Below are 22,532 nucleotides of genomic sequence, written 5' to 3'. Positions count from 1 at the left end.
AAATGACATGAGTTGTCAGATAGAGGGTATTGGCAAAGTTAAGCTGTTGCTAAATAACAACTATATTCTTGAATTAGAAAATACAAGATATGTTCCTGAACTTAAAAGAAATCTAATCTCTCTGGGAGAATTAGATGACAAATTTAACATTTCTATGCACAAGGGCCTCATGAGTCTCACATCTGAAAATAAAAGAGTGATATCCTCTCCAAAAATAAATGGAATCTACACTGTCTATGTTGAACCCGTTCTAAGTCAACGTACCACTGCCTCTAACTATGAGTTTAATAAATCTTTACTTTGGCATAAAAGATTAGGACACCTTTCAGAAAAGGGACTAATCATTTTGAATAAGCAAAAATGTTTTGGAAAAGACAATATTGAAAAGTTAGACTTTTGTGAAAATTGTTTAATTGGTAAACAGAAAAGGTTACCTTTCAAAACAGGAACCCATAAATCCACTTCTATACTAGACTACTTACATGCTGACCTGTGGGGTCCAGCATCAGTAAGCTCTCTAAGTGGATTCAGGTTCTACTTACTCATAATAGATGATTATTCAAGGAAGTTGTGGACATTTCTTCTAAAGCAAAAGTCTGAAACTTTTCAAATCTTCAAACAATGGAAATCCATGATTGAAAATCAAACCAACAAGAAAATCAAAGCACTAAGAACTGACAATGGTCTTGAATTCTGCAACTTTGAATTTAACTCATTTTGTAAAGAGAGTGGAATTCTAAAACATAGAACTGTAACATACACCCCTCAGCAAAATGGCGTTGCTGAGAGAATGAATAGGACTCTGTTAGAAAAGGTCAGGTGTATGTTATACAGTTCTGGACTCCCAAAGTTTTTCTGGGGTGAAGCCTTAAAAACAGCCACCTATTTAATAAATAGAAGTCCATCTAGTGCTATTGATTTTCAAGTCCCTGAAATGTTATGGTCTGGAAAAACACCTGATTATAGTAAACTCAAAGTTTTTGGCTGTGCTGCATACTCCCATCAAAGCGAAGGCAAACTTGAGCCTAGATCCCAGAAATGTGTTTTCTTGGGATATGGAGAAGAAACAAAAGGCTATAGACTCTGGGTTAAAAATTAAAATGGCTTAGAGTTATAATAAGTAGAGATGTCATTTTTAATGAAAATGACATGCCCTGTATTAAATCTGAAGACCCTAAAACTTCAGAATCTGCACCAATGAGTGAAACCATCCTGGAACTTCAATCTGAAATTGAAACTGATCCTCTTGAGGTGGAGCATTCTCAATCTGGAATTAATAATGATCAAATTGAGTCTGAAGATGAATCTGAATCAGTAAATAATATTCTTGCTGATTATCAACTAACTGGAGATAGGGAAAGGAGAACCATAATTCCCTCCACCAGATTCAATAGTGAAGACTTTGTTACTCTATTCTCTGCTCTTGACTCCTTGAATTCTGAACCTACATCCTTTGATGAAGCTATTAACTCTCCTGATTCTAAGCTTTGGAAGGAAGCCATGAATGAGGAGATGGATTCTCTTATCAAAAATAAAACTTGGATTTTAGTAAATAGACCAAAAAATCAAAGGATTGTAGAATGTAAATGGATTTTTAAAATTAAAGAAGGAGATCCAAATTTAGAAAATAAGAGGTATAAAACCAGATTAGTAGCAAAAGGCTTTACACAAAGAGAAGGAGTAGATTACAATGAAATATTTTCTCCTGTAGCAAAGTACACCACAATCAGAATTCTATTGACTCTAATTGCTCACTTTAACTGGGAGTTAGAACAACTAGATGTTAAAACAGCATTTCTTAATGGTGATCTTGATGAAACTATATATATGAATCAGCCCAAAGGATTTGAAGTTAAATCAAAACTAGAAAAAGTTTGTTTGCTGAAAAGATCTCTTTACGGGCTTAAGCAAGCACCCAGGCAATGGTATCTGAAATTTAATTCATTTGTGCAGACCTTAGATTTTGTGAAAAGCAGTTATGACTCTTGTCTCTTCTATAAAGGTTCAGGTGGACCTGAATCCATTTATCTGTTAGTATATGTTGATGATATGTTACTTGCTTGCCATGATATAACTGAGATTGATTTCATTAAATCAAAGTTAAAGTCTGAATTTGAAATGAAAGATTTAGGGCAAGCCAAGAGGATTCTTGGTATGGAAATAGAAAGAGATAGAGATAATTACATGTTGATGTTGAAGCAAGGATCTTATGTGAAGAAAATTATTGAAAAATGTTCTATGCTTGAATGTAAACCTGTCACTCTTCCTATTGCAAATCATTTTAAATTGTCAAGTGAACAATCACCTAAAACAGATGACGAATTTAGGAGAATGGAAAAAATACCTTATGCTAATACCGTAGGTTCCATAATGTACCTCATGGTTTGCACCAGACCTGATTTAGCCCATGGTATTAGCATATTAAGTAGATTTATGGCAAATCCTGGTGAAACTCACTGGCTGGCTATAAAATGGATGTTAAGATACCTAAAAGGGTCATCTGATTTAGGCTTAATGTTTAAAAGGAGTAGTGAAGGGATAACATTAAAGGGCTATACAGACTCTGATTTTGCTGGTGACTTGGATAAGAGAAGATCCACATCTTCTTACATCTTTACTCTGTGTGATGGTTGTATAAGTTGGAAGTCACAACTACAAAAATTAGTTGCCTTGTCATCTACAGAAGCTGAATACATAGCAGCTTGTGATGCTGTTAAAGAAAGCATCTGGTTAAGAGGTTTATTAAATGAAATTGGTTTTGCAAATGACTCTGTTATTATCTATACTGATAATCAAAGTGCTATACATCTGAGCAAAAACCCTGTATATCATGATAGAACCAAACATGTAGATATAAAATTTCACTTTGTGCGAAATATGGTTGAAAAGGGTCTTATCAGGTTGGTAAAAATTTCTACAGAATTTAATCCTTCAGATTTGGGGACCAAGGTACTGCCTCTAAACAAATTTAAAAACTGCTTGAAGATTCTAAATATCACATAAGGAAGTGAAATTTAGAACCTCAAGTATTTTTTGGGGTTGAACTAATTATATGTATTTTTTTTTCAGGTACTTCGAGCAAATGAAACTAACTGATTCAGTGAAAAGATCCATTAGTAAAAACCAAGGGTTAGCTCAGCAAGGTGGAGATTGTTAAAAGTTTTGGGCTGCCTCGCTAAATCTTGTTTGTTGGGCCATTTTATGCTGGGCCAATTTTGCAACCGGGTTGCTGATTAATTAGATGAAAACGCGTTTTTTATACAACACGACTTTAGCCTCTTTTCTGGGATGAGAATCAGCCGTACACGTGGCTTCATTCCAGCCCTTGATCTTGACCATTGGTGTGGACAGATATATATATTTGACCTTGGCCCTGTTCATACGGAGAAGTAGTTTTCATTTTCTTTGTTCTCCGTCTCTTCACTTTTCTGAGTGAAAAGTTAGGGTTTGTTCTGTAATCTAAAATTAATCTTTGTGATTGATAGTTGATGTTCTTAGTGGTAATCCCTGATTGCTTAGTGCGAGATATAGAAAGATCAATTGAGTGAGGATTTTTCAACAAAAAAAGACGAGAGAAAAATCGAAGAAATCAAACATTTCTTCGTACATTTGTAAACTGATTCTTGGTTGATGTTAGTGGATCTTTGAGCTAAATCCCTTAGTGGATGCTCAACGGGTGACCAGGTTTACGACCGAACATCCGGGCCCTTTCGAGGGCAAAAACATATACTGTGTTCTTGTTCTTTAGATTCTGTAATTTTTTAAATATTCTTTACTCAAATTAGATCAAACCATAAGGTTTCAAAAATAACATGTCTCGAAGTAATGAAGGGCCTCCAAACCTCCGTAGTCCAAACCTTTTTCTCCCCTTTCGGCGAAAAAATTCATGGGCAGCTGGGATCAAAAACTGCCCAACTCTATTCCAGTTCACTAGCGGATCAATGGCAGCACGGTCAGGTCTGGCAATAAGACAACACTGACTCTCACGTCACTACTGTTTTGCCACATAAAGTGATGTCATCAATGATGACATATAACGTTATTAGGATCGGCAGACATCCGGGTATATATAGATAGAAATATGTAATAAACCATCGCAAATATCTTGAGCTCAAAACGTTTTTTATATCCTCCCCAGAAATTAAAGCAAACAACCAAATGTGAAAGTGCTACAGATAACAATTGCAACCAAGACAAGTTTATAAAGAAAACGCAAAAGACATTAATAGGAGGACAAAATCTTTCATAGAAATTCTAATAAATATAAAAACTGCCATCAACGGGGTAATAACTAGTGGTGGTAATTTAGACTTTAAAACCTCTGCTGTTTCTTCTACCTCTAGCACGCTCAAATTTCCTACCCTTGGCTCGCACATAAGGCTTGGTGTGGCTGTGTGGAACACCAGGAGCTGGACCAAAGTGCTTCACTGCCTCACGAGACTTTACAGGTCCTCTAAGAAGTACCTGAGTCAAACAGCAAGGTCAGATAATACATACTAGTCCTGTAAAATTTACTCACCAATATGTCTATTAGCATTTTCTTGAAAAAATTATTTGTGAAATAACACAGAACTAGTATTTGTAACCATGGATATCATTCAGGGAGATGATATTAATGCTTTCTGAAAATTATATCTAGTATATATTGATGATCGAAAATGTAAAATGTAAACCAAATTATCTAAAAGAAAAAGTCAAACGACCATATTTACCAGAAAACTAAACATCCAATGCACAGCGTCAACCACAAAACCATGGCGTGAGAAATCGCATATTGCATAAATTCTAAATTGACTTATCCCCGGAAAGGGAAAAGATCAAAACTCATGGAATGAAGAAGAGAAGCTGCATAAGATTAACGAAGCAGATACCCCAAAAATGGTGCCCGGAAAGGGAAAAGATCAAAACTCATGGGATGAAGAAGAGAAGCTGCATAAGATTAACGAAGCAGATACCCCAAAAATGGTGTTTCATAAAACAAACACAGCGTTCATTTCACTAAGATGAAAAAACGCAAAATTTACCAGTAGAATCATAGGTGCATGTAATAACACAAATACTAAGCGAGAACTAGAGTTAATTTTAACCAAACAATTTACACGAGTAATCAGAATCCAAATCAACCGTAATTGCTACTTCAAACAGAAAAAAATGATTCCTCATACAGAATACAACAAACAATCATTCCATACTCATTTGAAATCACATGGGCAAAACAATATTCCTATTATTGGTTTAAAATATCTCATTTCCACTGTTTAATACCACCAAACTATATCAAACATGAGCAACCACAAAATTATCAACAAAAATAAATTGATAGTAAAAAAACTTGAATGGTTCTTACCGTGTTCTGCCCAAGAGGAGCTCTAAGAGCAAGCTGGTCAAAAGTCAAGCATTCTCCACCCGACTTCTCAATTCGAGCCCTTGCTCTCTCTGTGAACCTCAAAGCAGTGACCTTCATAGCAGGGACTTCATAAGCCCTTATATCATCAGTGACAGTCCCAACAAGCACCGCAATCTTGTCTTCCTAAAAAGGTATATAAAGCATGTAGAAAGTACTGATCATTATAGATTATACAGTTCAAACCGTAAGATGAATACTCAAGTTTCAGCAGCATTTTACTACTAGTTGCATCAACATCAGAATTTTATACGTAAGATAAAAAATAGTGCTGGTTGTATTGTTTCTAATGTAAAAGTATTAAACTGGCAAAAAGGGTACATAGAGCATGTAGAACTTACTTACATTTTATATTATATACAATTTGAACTGTATGATAAAAATACTAGAGCTACAGCAGCATTTTTCTAGTTGCTTCAGAATCAGAATTCCATGTGTAAGAAAAAAACCACGGTAATAGTTAATTATAAACATGCAATTAGACTTATATACTTTGATTAGTTACTGCATAGCCGACTAGAGTTATTCCTAGTAGAATCTCTTGGTAGGCATTTGTATCATTCATTTTCTGTACAACCTCTTGCATGATCCGGTTATAACTTCCTGTAATCCTTCCTCCAGCCATTTAAAGCTAGAAATATTTGAATAATACATACTGTTGAGCAAGCATTTCACATTCAGATCAATCCTTTTAAATATTGATTGTACTCAATACGACTAAGAAACTAATAATTTAATAAATTGGCATAAGATATCACACTTAAAACTTAGAAATCATATACGAAGTCTTTACAACACAAGCAATACAGCAACAGCATAAATTAAAGTACATAACATTGAATTATTAAGCATAGAGTAAAAAAAATAGAGAAGTACCTTTCCCTTCATGAAAGTGACAAGTCGGGAGAGAGAAAGAGGGGCCTTGTTAACCTTGCTCATGAACAGCCTCTTCAATATCACCGCGTTGAACTTGCTTCCAGTCCTCCTCACAAGGAACCGATACAGCTGCAAGATAAAGAATCACATTACACCATATCATAAGAATATTCAACAAATCGTCCGATTTTTAGCACACAAAATGAATAAACAGAAAATATAAAAAAAAGTGTGAGAGTTAGAGGAACCTTGACGAGAAGCTTGAGGTAAATATCATTGGATTTAGGGGCGGTGCGCTTGGTCTTCTTGCTCTTGCCTCCGGCAACCAAATCAATACCCTAAAAATAAAATAAAATAACAAAAATTTATCAATCAAATTAAAAATTTAGACTTTTTAGAGTGTGAAACGAAAATTATACTAGATTTGCTTGGTAGTGAGAAAGGAGGCGTACCATGGCTTCTGCTGGTGGACAAAGGAAGAGGAGGTAGGGTTTTGTAATGCCTTTTTATATTCTGTTAAACGAGGTGAAATACTGTAGTGGGCTTAATGTTAGTGGAAATGAACAGAACCCTAAAAATGAAGTCCAGCCCATAAAAAGTTTTATTTTCGAGGCCTTAATGATTGAGAGATTTTTAAGACCAAGGGCCAGCTGAGGCCCAATAATTATATGTTTGGTCCAACACCATTCAAACTTCCTACAAAATAATTATTAAAAAAAAAAGTGCATCTCAAATTGTTACATTGGTTCGTTACTGTCATTGTCGATAAAAAGAATGAAAAAGAAATTATCTTTTACACTCTAATGATTAAATTGATAGCAAGTTTATCGGTACGGTGGAAAATGAAAACTAAGAGTTGTATGTCTCAATTACCATCCGTTCCCTCTTTCACGGAGGACGGTCCTTTCTTCATACAAAATGATGTCAAGCGCAACTTACGATAAGTTTTTAGTGTACAAACTAGTGCAATATGTTTAAAAAATCAGAGGTTAATCCATCATCTAATGGAGTAGCTAATGAACCAACTTGTTGATAGGATTCCAAAGGAGCTCTTTGACTACTGTATTTACATTTGATTTTATATATAGAAATTGATTGGATTTTAAAGTCCAAATTTGAGATCACTTAAACGTGATTGAAACTAGAAACGTAACGATGGAAAAGTCTACCTAAGCATGAGGAGTACGACACGTCGCTATAACTGGGACTTGAAGATAGAAACAAACTCCAATGCGAGAAAAAAATTTGGTTTAGTTCAAGCTTCATAGAGTTTGTACAACCTAAAAAATAAGTAGGACAAACCATAAGAATTTATTATGCCCAAAATCAATGATTTGATGTGACCTATGAAACCAATTATCTCAAAGATGAATCCTACGGCACCATCTCACATCTCACATCTCACATCTCACATCTGTTTCTTGTCCAAATCTTCATGAATTTTAAGTTTTTTTTATACTTGATATACATGAATGCACGAGGTCCATTGTCATTCTCAACACCACTAAATAATATAGTAGACCAATAATTTAAGTTATATTCTTTAGTTCATATTTGGCGGGATTAAATCAAAATTTTAGTAAATTTTGATTAAAAAAAATTGTTGAAATATGTGGTTATAAAGTTGTATATCTCATGAAATATGTGTTTAAATTAATCATTGATTTTAACTTAAATTAGAATCTAGATTTTAATCCCTATCAAACAAGGACTTACTATTATTTCTATAATATTTATTTCATCGTTTAATTATAAATCGCCGACATATTTCGTTAATTTATCTTTAAATTACTTAATTAGTAACAAAAAAGATAAAAATAAGTTGGTCAATTGCAACACGTAAACTCCACAATAATTGAAGTTGATTTAGTATGCCAAACAAACTTGAATCAATCATTTTGTACCCAAGGCAACAATGTTACCTAACTTATACTTTTCTCAGTGTCGTGATCTTTCCTTCCATCTCCTATCTCCCATCTCCATTTACTTGTATGTTAGAAGCCATCGAAGTATATAAATTAATTGACTAATTCCATGTAATAATATATATTATACATTTTCACTTATTATCCCAATTTTTATTGGTTAAAATATATGAATAAACGGATCATGATTCGTGGAGCCGGGCCAGTTTGGCCCCATTTTTTAAATTTTACTTTTCTTAAATTCATTTTTAACCCCACGTTTTATGAAATTCAATACATTTATCAAAATTTCATTCATACATCTCATCAAATTTTATTAAAATATACCAAAAATGTGATTTTTCAGCTAAAGCAGATGAGGTTAAGAATGATAATCTCAATTTAAATTCCAGTTATCCATTGTATAAAAGTAGAAGCTCAAATTCAAAATATATTCCCCTCCTCCCAATTTTCTTTCCTGGTCTCGGAAATTTTGAAATCAAATTTAGGGTAAATTCTGTAAAATCAAAGCTTGCCTGTTGAAATAGTCTAAATTCCGCTTAAACAAGAAAATCTGGAAAGAAAAAAAAAGTCACAAATTCCTCAGATTCATGAAAATACTGCAAAGGTTTTAGAATTGATGAACAAAATGTCAAAAACTCAAATATCACATTATTATGTAATGGGAACAAGGCAACACTAGGTCTCAACATGAACACTCTGTTCCTACACCTTAGAACAGAAGTTCCAGAGCTATAACAATTGTGGAGTATGTAATATAATCTACTGAGGATCATAGTCCAATGGAAGAAAAACTGGATTCAAATTCAAATTTCCAGTTTAGTGTCCTCTGATTTTGTTCTTCAATAGAATCTCCCTCAACTCGGCGGCGTCAATCTCTTTGGATTGATTTTCCGGCCTGTAATATCCGGTGACTGGATCCGGCACCCACGAGGTTTTGGTCGATTCTTTCTCCCCTTTCTTCAACATCACATTCGAAACCCCTCCACTGACACTGCTGGACATACCACTCTGTGATGATGCCGCCACATATCCTCTTCTGTACAAACAAATCACACCCGATCAAAATTCTACTCCAATCTATAAACAATTTTCAAAATCCGATTAAAAATTCACAGGAAATCAAACAACTTATTTGTACCTGTTGACAGCTGCCGAGATTCTGTCAGCAACGAGAGAAGAGAAAATCTTAGCATTGGAGAATGATCGAGCCATTGATCTTCAGTTTTCCTTGCATACAGAAATTTTGGGTATATGATTTTCTTCCGAAAGATTATTTATGGTACTTTTGAGTGAATTGAAGTTCTAAGAGAAGAGAAGTCCATACTTATAGGCAAAAAAAAAAAGGAGAGCGTTCAATGCACTTAGCCACTTACTTTCTTCTCATGCTCATTGACACCAGGACCAGGTCAATGCCACTTGGGCATGTTGTTCGACTTGTCACTTATGGTATGTTTCAATTTTGATATCGAGATATCAATGGACATCTGTAAAATGATTTCACGAGATAGTTTTAATTTGGTTCTTTTGTGACTTCGATATATGTTATGCTATCGCCTTGAATTTGAGGGGCTAATGTTTTGTCGTGGAGAGAAATTGATTGTTCGACTCCTTATAATTTGATCATCAACTACAAATATCATTATATTAAAGTAGTCTTAAATAACAATTTAATAATTATTATTTTCTTCAGTAGTTTAAAGATAGTCTTTTCGATTGTTGAAAATGAACACTACTGCCGAGGATCGAAATGATTATCCTTCTCTAATGAGTCTACATTCATCCTTGAATATCATTATGTATTATTAACAAAAATAGATTAATCGATGCCCTTATTATAGTTGAAGAAGCAATATTACTTGATGATTATCAAACTCGCAACCACTCATACATGTATGAAAAGTTTCTTCCAACCAATAACGTACTTAAATTGTCAATTCAAAATTTGTAATATGGCCGTCGAGATTGACTAAACGTTGTAATCGATCAACTAGCACACGTGAAGAACGTTCAACAAGTTGGGAAAATTCGGTAAGCAAATAATGTTGAAAGACACTGGAATTTGGGTGCACAATGGAGTAGTAACGTGTCATCAAGTGAATTGAACCAGTTAGGCTGCGGATTTATTACGTTTTTCCCCTCTAGAACGTGGGGGGGTGCGTGGGTCTGGAATCCGGCCAGTTCAATCAATTTTATTACAACCTATTTCTTGTTTACTTTCGTCACCTTTAAGACTTTCTTTTCTTTTTCTCAAAAAAGTATCACCCGCGTGGGAGAAAAATGTTTATGTGCAGCAAATTCAATAGTTCAATCTTACAAAATCAACTTCTTCCTTTTTAATAGAAATCCATTCTTTATTTAAAAAAGTATCTCATAATAGGAATTCCATTTTTTTTTTTAAATGGAGGAATCATTTAAATGAATGCATATGACTTCACTAACAACATGAATTCAAGTTCTAGTGCCATCTATTTATTAAAAATCGTGACGAATTAAAACAAACATGAGACCTATCATAAATGAAAAACTAATGAAATTTTGAATTTATTGGGTTAAAAATTTGAAAAATGTTGATATTGAAAATGGACGAAGTATGCTTGATTCTGATGATGCTAAGGTTGCCTTGGACGTGCTGAGCGTGAAGTTCATCGACTATGATAAAAGAGGGGAGAATTACGAAAGCTTCTAACAGAAGAGGCTTGAAAATTGAAATGTAAATTGTGCTAATTGTCATTACCGTTTCAAACATGACATTTGCACCTTTATTTCGATATTTTCTTTATATGTTGACCATTTTCATCTCATTCCGTTAATTCCTTTCGTCAAATATGGATAATTGGCGCAAAATGTCCAAATTGCTTGTCTTCGTTGCGTAAATCGTTTTTATCATATTAGTTTTAGCATTTGGACCATTAGAACGACATTTTTTTTTGCAAAAGATCCTTACCGTCTTCAGTAAAATATTAAAAAATGACAAATTTAGTAATCTTATTTTCGGTGACATGACACACTAATTAATTGGTAAATCATTAAATTTATGACACTTACCATTGACTTATTTACCAATAAATGATATGCTATGTCACTAGTGATATGACCACCAATTAATTGGTTAATCATTAAATTTATGGAACATATCATTAATATATTCATCAATTAACATAAGTTAAGTATTCGTGCTCATTAAATCATATATATAATTGCAACTAGAATTCTAATTTTTATAGAAGTACGAGCAAATCATGCGTGTTTAAAATTGGTTTTATCCTTCCAACTATCCCCATCTATACCTACGCCCATCCCCTACCTTTCCACCGCCGTGGTTAAATAAAAAATTAACTGAAAAAAATAAGAAAATATTTTTGAAAGAATGGTTTTTCTTTCCCATCCAATTCCCCACCTACATATCTGTCATTGGCCTCACCACCACCATATATTCAGCCCTTGTTTGAGCCCTATTTTTCTAAAATTTATTTTTTTCAAAATTCATTTTCAACCACATATTCTTTAAAAAAAATTATATTACATGCAAATCAAAAAAAAATTCTTAATTTTTATCTCTATTTAAAAATGCATTCTTTCCAGTAAAATGGGGCTCAAACATCAACCCTAACTGTTCTAATTCAAACTCATTTAAGAGGGAAAAAAAATTTCGTTAATATGTTTTTAATTATTTTACATGGATTCATTTACACTATTTAATAATTTGTTTCAAGATGAAGTGCTTGTTTGATACAGATTTTAAGTCAATTAAAATTAATTTTTTGACAGTTATTTTATTATTTCAATCGTTATTTTTGAATTATTCTTTCACATGTAGAACTCACTTTATCTCTAACGGTCAAAAAATTAATTATCAAAATCCTTACAAAACAAGCATTAAGGTAAATTTATCATTTTATAATGTTTTAATGGAAAAAGTAGACGATAAGAACCTTTTGCGTTAGAAAAGTTGATATGAGGATTCAAATGCCCAAAATTGAAATGAAAAGAACAATTTGCATAATGAATGCAAATGATAGGAACGTTTTGCATCAACTATCCATATTTGAAGAAAAGGAATAGACCGAATGAGACAAAAAAAAGTATTGAAATGAGAATGTAAATGTCAAATTTGAAATGATACAGACGTTTTGCCCAATGAATGCAAAGGATGAGGATTTTTTTTATAAATTACCCTTATCATTAAGCCTATGTTTGGAAAGAAATTATAAACATTCTAATTCATAAATAAATAAAAATTAGGAATAGATAAGTGGTTAATATTTGTGGACATGTTGAATTGTGCGATTAAAAATTAAGTTTGACATTTATAGATAATTTATAAAATTTACCAAAAGCATGCTAAGTTTGTGTTTGACTCACAATTCTATGTTTAGCCCATGTTTTGTTCAATTAGAGAATTTGGATTAAAATCTAAGATTGTGTTTGATTTATTTTATTTTTCATAAAAATGTCATTTTTCACCAAAATTCTTATTTTTTAGGTGTTTGATTGAACATTTTTTTTATGACAAATATTTTTCAACTTTTGGTCATATGACCATATTCTCCACAAAACAATGAAAACATTTTTCACCTCTCCGTCTCCCTTTCCCTCCCCCTAATCTATCCCCTCTTTCTCATTTGCCTTGTAATATTTTTTAGATTGGAAACTAAACAATCAAATACGCTTGATTAACAATTTCCATCCAAATAAGTTTTAAACAATTGAATTACCTATAATTTATTTTATTTCCATACTCGCAATCAAAATGCACTGTAAATTAAATTCATTAATTAATTTTAATCACACATTTAATGAAATCCACAATTTTTGACCATACACTTCACCATCTCTCACCAAATTCTACTAAGCCCCCCTTTGTTTCCAAATTTTTTGCCCAATTTAAATTCATTTTATACCGTAGCAAATGTAGCAATAATGATTTTTGATATTTTGTCTCATAATAGGTCCCCATGTGCTGGAAAAATAAATGTCAAAAAATACATTATTGTCTTGAAATAATTGTAAAAAACAGGGGCTAATTACTTGATTTTTATCTAAATCAAACAATAGCTTCAACACTTAATCCATGTTTATTCACATTTTAAGGACACACGGTATCATCTACTTATTTACCAACAATTCTTATATTTTTTTCGAAATTATTTATAAACACTTCCCAAATATACTCTTAAGTCCTCGTTTGATCTCTATTTTCTAAAATTCATTTTTCTCAAATCCATTCTCGACCATACATTTAATGAAAAATACATAAAAAATTTCAACTTTTCAATTACACATTATACCCTTGTTCGACACCCATTATAATGAGAAATTTTAGTAAAATTTATTATGAAATAGTATTTTTTGGGAGAATTGTGGTTAAAAAATAATAACTTTTTTATTTACGTGAAATATTATTTTAATAAAGAATACGTAGTTGAAAAAAAGAGAGAAAATATATTAAAATTTTATAATTACTGTCATCAACTTCTATTAAAAATTACTAAGAAACAAATTTTTTTCTAAACCAAAAAAAAAGGAGCTGAGATTTTGAAACAATTTTTGATTACTAATAAAGTCCACTTTTGTTTTCTAATTTTAAAATAAGCCAATTTACTTCAAAAAAATAATTTGCTTGTTCCCATAAATTTGTATACTCATTAGTCATTACATTTTCATACTTGTAAATAAAAATAGGGAATGTGTAGTTAAAAAGGTATGATTTTGTTTTATTTACATATAAAATTATTATATTAAAAATGTGTAATCTATGGTCTATTAAATATCACATCAAGTGTGAATATTTTTTTTGGATGATTTTAATTTTACTACAATTCAATTATTTTAATAACACATTACTTTTCACTTTTCGATATGTTATAAATATTACGAGATCCTTGTTATTAGTTCTCAATTAATTAACATTCACATTAATCTAAACTCAATGAATATCGGCTTGATCTATATGAATTTAGAGTTATTATAGATTAATTTATTTCTATTTAGGTATTTAGAAATTTTAATTGGTGTTTAAATTCATGTTTTAGTAATTAATTTTTAAGTATCAAATATAGTATAAAAAGATTGCTCATTTGTAATATTTTATCATCACAAAAAAGTTTGAATTATAGAAGTTTTTGAGATTACAATTTTATTTTCTTAAATTTGTATACTAAAATTTTATTTTCTTTAATTCGTTTGAGACTCATCAAATCCTCCTAACAAATTAATATCAAACATTATTTTTATAGCCTTCTAAAATATTTGACATTGCATGTTCAACTGTGACTAGTTAAAAATAAATAAATAAAAGAAAGAGTTTTAAGAAAGGGCTAGCTAGTAGCATCCCACCAAACATGCAAGCTCCCATACACGCCAAACCCAAAAAAGCAACAGTAAGCCAAACCAGAGGAGTGAAATAGGTTAGAAAGCTTAGGCTATCTTCAATCCTACACAAAAATTTGCACTATTTTGTACCAAATATTGCATGAAATAGGAAATCATCTTCAATCCATTACACCAAAAGTTGCACCAAGTGAATAGTGTTTAATAATTTTCTTCATTTTTTTAATTCTTGATAATTTATTTATTTTATTATTGATAATTTACTTATTTTATTACTAAATAAATTATTATTTTTAGTTAACAAAAATATTGAATTCATTAATAAATTTAGAAAAATGTAGTACAATTAATAGAGACACAACAACTAAGAAAATACTAAATCATAATAATAAAAAAGAGTTAAGTACGTTTCGAATTGTAATATCACAAATGCACACAATAATAATAATAATAATAATAATAATAATAATAATAATAATAATAATAAATTTTGTATAAGAAATGGATAAATATACCCTTAAAAAAATCGGTGCAAAGTAAAATAGAGTGGTAACAAGGTATTTTACTATTCATTTGCACCAAAATGGTACAATGGGTCGAGGAGATTTGCACCAAAAATTTGGTTCAATTATGGTACAATGGGATGGTTGGAAATGCTCTTATCTTCATCTTCTCTGTTCAACAAAAATGGATTCCAAAATCCAAATTTATAGAGATAATTATAATGAATGTTCGCTGAAATTTAGTATAAGTTACTACTTGCTTACTGATCTTTAAAATATTACTCGTTGCTCACTCAAAATTTCTATAGGTTATTATTTACTCATCAAAATTTAAAGGTTATTTATTATTCATTTAAATTTAAATAAAGTTACTTGTTGTTCACTTAATTTTATAATAAGTAACACGATCGGTAACTTCATTCAAATTTGAATGAGCAATAAGTAACTCTTTAAATTTTGATGAGCAAGTCCTCACCTATAACAGAGTCTAGTGAATAAAGAGTAATCTTTTAAATTTTGGAGACTAAGTAGTAACCAAAGTTGAGTCACCATTAATTAACTGCACTCCAAATTTATACGGAAAACTTGTATATCAAGCTCCTTCACAGGAGCAAAATCCAACCCAAATTTCTTCTATTCCTATAGCTTCAATTTCGCCATCAGTTTTCACTGTTCTTCCCTCTCATTTTATATATCTCTTTCCCAAAAAAATTGCTGGAGTTGCTATGACATCTACATAACGTGTTATGAGTGACATTTGTTCTTCATGACTTATATCTGGTGTACGATCAAGTATAACTAAAAAATATTTTGCTCATCTAACATTTTGAATGATTACACTTTTAATTTCTCTAGCCAGCATGAGTATGAATTCATTTTGAATTTTGTGACTAAGATAATGATAATGGATTTCTTTTTCTTGAACATAATGGATGTGTTCCCTCAAAATTGGATCGAACTCTGCAATCATTTCAATTAGACCTGAAAAATTCTCATTATCTTTTTCATAAATTTTCTCATTAGTCCCCTGAATGCCAGATTATTCTTGCATAGAAAGCCAACAATAGAAATTATCCTCACAAAACTTCTCTCCAATGTTCTCTATCTTCGTTGATTAGATCTTGCATAGATTTATCAGTTGTTAGATTCTGTTGTAATCTCCTTTCCAATTCAATCCATCTTCTCATGTTATGCATGTGTCCATTACCAGTTTCATGACTTTTAAGTCAGAAACTAAGATTTTTTCAATCATTGATTCCTTCATTAGCTAATTGAATATTGTTTCCTTCTTGCTTAAACAATTTATAACAAAAGCAAAATAATTTATCCAATGAAGTTGAGTAGACCAACCATTTTCTATCACTTTTCTCACCATTTGCAAAATGCCGAATATAATATGTAGAAGAGAAATGTCTATTTTCTTAATCTTTTGGAAAAACAAAACCATTCTGCCTAAGGGGGCCTCTTTTCACTAACAAGTCGATCAAGCTTTGATCAATAGTTTTTCAATTTCCCGGATCATTAATGTCGAAATGCAAAGGTACACATTTTTCAATTTCCTCCAAATTTTCTTGCTCGTGATCCACAGAAATTTCATGCTTTCTATTCATATTATCTTCACTTTGAAACTTTTCATTTTCAAATTCTTCATCAACCAAATTTTTCATCGGACTTTCTCTTTTATTATTAATATTACTACCAAGAAATTTGTCCATAGCTACTACTTGAGATTGAATAAATTCTTCAGATTTTTTTTTCTTTTTTCTTTTTTCATGTCCAAACAAATACTTTTTAGTAGACATATTAAAGCAATACAACAAAACAAAATCAATACAACTATACAAGATTAAACTTTAAATTAGTTGAGAAACAATAAAACCAGGTAAAAGATTTCACTTAAAGGAACGATAAGAACTCCATTCATTTCCATGCCATTTTTTCTTTATTGTGTGCGCTTAAGAGATGGCCGCAGCCTCCAGGTTTGCCGTTTGCTGATGAGTGATGCCTCCAATCATGCTGTGTGGAAAGAAAAAAAAATAGAGACAAAAATGGTAGATATAATTATTCACATATATAATCCATTCTTTGGGCATTTAATGACATGCTAGCCTGCTATTTTGATTGTGCATAAACAATTTGTCAATGAATTGAAAAACATTAAGTTTTGAAATCTGATTAGTGATTACCGGATTTTGTTAAAGAAAAAGGCAATGGCAGTGAGAGAAGACCTGTATGCTAATATCTTCAAAACTTTAATTCAAAGAGAGAATTAATTTTATGTTGGGTTTAAAAAAATTAATGGTAAGTGACTGTTGGAATGAAATTTGAAGAGACAAAAAAGACTTTTTGTCTATTCAGAAAAGAAAAATGGGATGTTTGGAAGATAAATGGTCAAATTAGTTATATAGAGAAAGAAAGTTATGATTATGATATATTTATACAATAAATAAATGTAAGTATAAATTTTGTGTCATTTATATATTTTTTTTTTAAATTTGCATTTTTATTTTTTATTAATTTCTTGTGTTTGCATATGACAATTCTATTTTAAATAATTTCACTAATATAATTTTCGTTTTTCTTCGACTAGCCATTAATCTTACAGAATTTGGGGCCCTCATCAAAGCGGGGCCTTAGGCGATCGCCTATTTCGCCTATAGTCAGGGCTGCCACTATTAAAGCAATACAACAAAAAAAATCAATACAACTAAACAAGATTAAACTTTAAATTAGTTGAGAAATAATAAAACCTGGTAAAAGATTTCACTTAGAGGAACGATAAGAACTCCATTCATTTTCATGCCATTTTTTCTTTATTGTGTGCGCTTAAGAGATGGCTGCAGCCTCTAGATTTGCCGTTTGCTGATGAGTGATGCCTCTAATAATGCTGTGTGGAAAGAAAAAAAAAGTGAGACAAAAATGGTAGATAGGATTATGAATACATATATAATCTATTCTTCGGGCATTTGATGACATACTAGCATGCTATTTTGATTGTGCATAAACAATTTGTAAATGAATTGAAAAACATTAAGTTTTGAAATCTGATTAGTGATTACCGAATTTTGTTAAAGAAAAAGGCAATGGCAGTGAGAGAAGACCCGTATGCTAATAACTTCAAAAGTTTAATTCAAAGAAAGAATTAATTTTATGTTGGGTTTAAAAAAATTAATGGCAAGTGACTGTCAGAATGGAATTTGAAGAGACAAAAAAGACTTTTTGTCTATTAAGAATAAGAAAAGGGATGTTTGAAAGATAAATGGTCAAATTAGTTATATAGAGAGAAAGTTATGATTATGGTATATTTATACAATAAATAAATGTAAGTATAAGTTTTATGTCATTTATACGTTTTTTTTTAATTTGCATTTTTTATTAATTTCTTGTTTTTACATATGACAATTCTATTTTAAATAATTTCACTAATATAATTTTCGTTTTTCTTCGACTAGCAAATTAATCTTACAGAATTTGGGACCTTGTCAAAGCGGGGGCCTCGATCGCCTACTTCGCCTATAGTTAGGGCCGCCACTGGGTGAATGCCGAGGAAAAGATAGAGACTGTGATGAAGGATGAGGCACTGGAGGTGAAGTCCTTCTCGGGAAGCACATTACACCATTTGGAGGATTTGCCAGTTAAGTTGGAGGAAACGCCTACAAATTATGGAGGTTTTAAGGAGAAAGTGAAGGGATTGGAGGTGAGGAAGACGATTGAGGCAATGATCAGATGAGAGGATTGCCGGCCAGAGAGGGTGTGAAGCCTGGGGAGATACCATCATTGTTGGATTTGGGTCTTAACCCGAATGCGAATATGGTTCATGTATGACTTTTAGTTTGCTCTATTATTTCTTTATTCTATTTGAATGAATTAGATGCTTTTAGTTTTCTGATCTAGTAGCGAAGAGTTTCAATGAATGTCATGAAATGTATGAGCTTATACGAATTCACAATTGTCGCTCATAAATTGCTATGAACGATTCTCGTTCGGTTCTTGAAGGCATTTTTTATACTTAGTGTAAAGAGGAGGTTCCAACAATATTAGATTTAACAAAAATAAAATGCGCAGTATAAAAGATTGAAACACAAGAAAAAAGGGATCTCATTAAAATGCCCTGAGGCAGTAACAATTCGAGGAATCTCGCAAAATATATGTGTTGTTTTCTCCAGGAAGTCCACTGCGAGTGTTGATCACACACCAAGGCTTAGAAATTTGGATGTTTTCGCACTCAGACCAGAATCACCCAAGATCACAGAAGATTCGATCTTCTCACTTCAGAAAAATTGGTTCACACAAGAACTCACAACACTTCTCAGAAAGAATCACTCAAGATTACAAAATCAAATTTGAGAAAGTGTTGAAAATCAAATAGGATCTTTAATTTTCAGAGAGAAGAAGAAGATGAACTCGAACGGTCAAAGTGTAGAGAGAAGGCTCTAGAAAACCAGAAAAAATCACGCGTCTCAACCCTATGACTCCCTTTTATATGACTCACCAAATGGTCAGCCATCCAATGGACACGGGGTTGACACATGGCATCATCATGAGCTTCCATTAGAAGAAACACGATTTTATAAATTGAAATTGCGTTTTTAAAGGACCGGCTAACACTTTAAAATCAATAAAGAAAAGTCAGTTGGTGAACTCACACAATTGCATCATTGTGCCACAACCTTTCACTTAGGCTTCATGTGTTTCCCATTTGGGCATTTTTGATGCACTTTGACCAAAAAACTAACATGGGCTAGTTGTGGTTGCTAAAGATATAGATGCTTGAATCTTCCATAGATTTAGCGTGAATTGAATGGTGGTAAAAATGGATTCATATAGCCGGCCCAAATTTGTTGAGTAAGGTTTTGTTTTTTGTTAGAATTGTTGATATGGTAGTGTAAAGACGTGTAGTAGTGAAAGAGGGGCAGGGGAAGCTGTGAAACTTCTAGAACCTGGACGAGTTGTCGAGTGATGCCATTTGCACCATTTATTTTAGTTTGTACTGATTATCAAATAAGTGCAAAGCTTATTCATTTAAAGCTATAAAGTAGTGAAAGAAGGGGCAGAAGTGACTAGAACTTAAGAGTTGTTGAGTGTTGCTGTAACCATCGCTCTTCTTAGTTCCTATCGGTTTATGTACTGCTTTATGAATTTGAAAGAACCATTATACGTATTTCATGGCGACACAATGAAGAGAAGTTTTTGACAGAGGGTTAAGCAATGTGTTTGTTTTGTCATGGGTGGTAATTATTTTGAAGCATTGTATCATTTCGGGCTACACAAAAGAACTGATCCTAACTTCCCTAGTAGGATCTCCTTACATAATAGTCCACCAAAGGAGTCCTCATGCTGTTTTTGATTGTCTTTAAAATGTATCAAAATCAAGATCATTGTATATTCCAGCCTTGCATTAATATTGTTAAAACCTGATTCACTATGGCCATTTTCTAAGAGCTCAAGATTTTAGATGAGACAGTTCAACATAATATCTTAAGTTCAAGTCTCATTGCCACTCATTTATGAAAAGCCTTCGATTAAAAAATAAATTTGGTCTACAAGTGCAAGGGCATTATAAAAACAATTTTAATCAATAAATTTGTCACTTCTCTGAGAGCTTAAGCTTTGAGATGAGACGTGTAACTACGAGGAGGAAGTTTTATCTATTTTTCCTTTAAATTAACATTATATTTTCTCATTTTATAGAATGGAAAAACAGCTGTTGATGCTTCTTCTATGGGGGGAGAGACTGAAGCATTGTAGAGGCTGAGAAAATTTGCAGGCAAACGCAAAGGAAAACCACTCAAGGGATCCGAGAATAGGGCCAACGAGAGCATATTTGGTGCAAACTTTTCTTGCAAAATCTCCCCATGGCTTGCTATGGGATGCCTTTCTCCACTCTCCATGTTTGATGAGCTTAAGTACTTCGGTTATGCTAAAGTAACTCATTTTGTTTCCTCTTCTTTTACAAGTTCCCCTGAGGCGGATACGTGCTTCCTCAATTTAATAAATGCCTGTGATTTTCAGTGTAATCTCTGCTGCCTTCAACAAGAAAGATGCTGGTAGTAGCTCATCAGATACTGGCATGAACTGGTTGATGTATGAGCTTCTGTGGAGGGATTTCTTTAGGTAACTCTACAATCTAGCTCTTTTGAGCATTCTTGGATTTTGTATGTTTGTTGAGTATCATTACAGCTCCATATCATATAGAACCTTGTAAGTAGGGGTGTAGAAAGGGCAGGGCAGGCCTGCACGGTTTAGAACTGTGGCCAAGCATACTTTAGGGCTGACGGATATTTTTCGTTTATCTTAATGGAGAGGCCAATGCCCTTGCATTCCTTAAGAAATCTATATATTTATCTTAGCCAGCCGGCCTTCCCATCCCTTTTAACATTCCTGCTTGTATGTTAAATATGGATTGCAACTCTTAGGAATCTGCGCAGATTTTCCTGTTTTCTGGTTTCAGATTCATCACTCAGAAATACAGTTCTGTGAAACAACAAAGTGATGTTCCGGTCACAGCTTGTACCGGTTCTGCAGCCTAAGGAGATAGTAGATGAAAAGTAAAATGGGAATTGAGACGTCATTTTCTTTTGTATCCTACTGTCCATTCAGGTCTGTAGCTTTTTCGTTACTGAAATGGGGCTCTGTTTTCTCACATTAGTTGTGGAGCAAAAAGAAGTCTGACCATAGTTGTACCATTATTAAGCCAGTTCGTGTCCCTTTTTTTTACGTTTGTTTGTCTCGTCTGGAAGCAGTTCATTTGGGTTCTGTTAGCCATATGTTTAAACAATAAGAGAAGATTATATCTGTATAGTATTTTCCATTTTCTAATGAAATCCACACAATTGGATTTTCAGTCTCTTTTTAGTTCTCATTGAGAGCAAAATCTGTGTCTCTTTACATAATATGGTACTCATTTGTGAACCGAATTATTTTAAGTTGCAGTGTAAGGTTGAAATCAGAAAGCCTATATTTTTTAATCGTCTGGAGTTCAATGTATTGTAAAGGTTCTGGCATCTCTCAATGTCTACTAATTTTCTAGTTGAGATTGATAATGTCTTATTGTGTTTTGTGGTTTTGAAAGATGTTCTATTCTGAATTGTATGTTTGGCTAAGCTTAAAAGTTACTCGAATGTTAGTAACTTTTTATATACGGACTCCACTGAGTAAATTACTTTTTCTCATTTATACTTTTATATACTAACTCCTCTGAATTTATTAAAGTAACATTTGTAATTAACACGTTTTTCTATCTTTAATTTTGGTTGAAATGTCTATTGTTTTACAGATTTGACGTCAGTTTTAGCGTTGGAAACACATGAATTGAGTATTATGTAGAAATCTAAGATCTGAACTTTCATATTTTGTTGGCAAATCTCAAGAGTAAGGAAATTTAAAGAAGAGTAGGACTTGAATAAAAGAATGTTAGTATTGTTCTAATAATAATACTTCAATTATGCTACATGTCCATCACAATTCAACCAACAGATGATGTGGTAAGAT

The 22,532-nt window shown here is 32.3% G+C and overlaps 2 protein-coding genes and 1 pseudogene across 2 annotated transcripts; 1 reads left to right on the top strand and 2 right to left on the bottom strand.

Moving 5' to 3' along the window:
• Positions 1-4,101: 4,101 nt before the first annotated feature.
• Positions 4,102-6,872, bottom strand: LOC111375998 (60S ribosomal protein L18-2-like). Its single transcript, XM_022998926.1, has 5 exons — positions 6,733-6,872; positions 6,529-6,618; positions 6,281-6,409; positions 5,348-5,530; positions 4,102-4,464 (listed from the first exon to the last, which is right to left on the bottom strand). Exons 1-5 carry the CDS (start codon positions 6,733-6,735, stop codon positions 4,306-4,308), a joined length of 564 nt encoding a protein of 187 aa, XP_022854694.1. The 5' UTR covers positions 6,736-6,872; the 3' UTR covers positions 4,102-4,305.
• Positions 6,873-8,777: 1,905 nt separating this feature from the next.
• On the bottom strand, positions 8,778-9,623 carry LOC111375997 (protein SENESCENCE-ASSOCIATED GENE 21, mitochondrial-like). The gene is made up of 2 exons (XM_022998925.1): positions 9,347-9,623; positions 8,778-9,244 (listed from the first exon to the last, which is right to left on the bottom strand). Exons 1-2 carry the CDS (start codon positions 9,418-9,420, stop codon positions 9,025-9,027), a joined length of 294 nt encoding a protein of 97 aa, XP_022854693.1. The 5' UTR covers positions 9,421-9,623; the 3' UTR covers positions 8,778-9,024.
• Positions 9,624-17,874: 8,251 nt separating this feature from the next.
• On the top strand, positions 17,875-21,991 carry LOC111375965 (annotated as a pseudogene).
• Positions 21,992-22,532: the final 541 nt, after the last annotated feature.

The sequence above is a fragment of the Olea europaea genome, unplaced genomic scaffold, assembly GCF_002742605.1.
Source record: "Olea europaea var. sylvestris unplaced genomic scaffold, O_europaea_v1 scaffold1435, whole genome shotgun sequence".
Classification (NCBI taxonomy): Eukaryota; Viridiplantae; Streptophyta; class Magnoliopsida; order Lamiales; family Oleaceae; genus Olea; species Olea europaea.
Note: the sequence above shows the minus strand (reverse complement) of the source record. Positions and strands in the feature narration are given on the sequence as shown.

Bases quoted from the DNA above. Each gene is read 5' to 3' on its own strand.
- LOC111375998 (XM_022998926.1), bottom strand. The intron at 5,531-6,280 runs GTACTTCTCTAT...ATACCTTTTTAG, and splicing joins TCACTTTCATGAAGGGAAAG to GAAGACAAGATTGCGGTGCT. The intron at 4,465-5,347 runs GTAAGAACCATT...TGTTTGACTCAG, and splicing joins CTCCTCTTGGGCAGAACACG to GTACTTCTTAGAGGACCTGT.
- LOC111375997 (XM_022998925.1), bottom strand. From the start codon at position 9,420: ATGGCTCGATCATTCTCCAATGCTAAGATTTTCTCTTCTCTCGTTGCT. The intron at 9,245-9,346 runs GTACAAATAAGT...TTGTTTGTACAG, and splicing joins ATCTCGGCAGCTGTCAACAG to AAGAGGATATGTGGCGGCAT.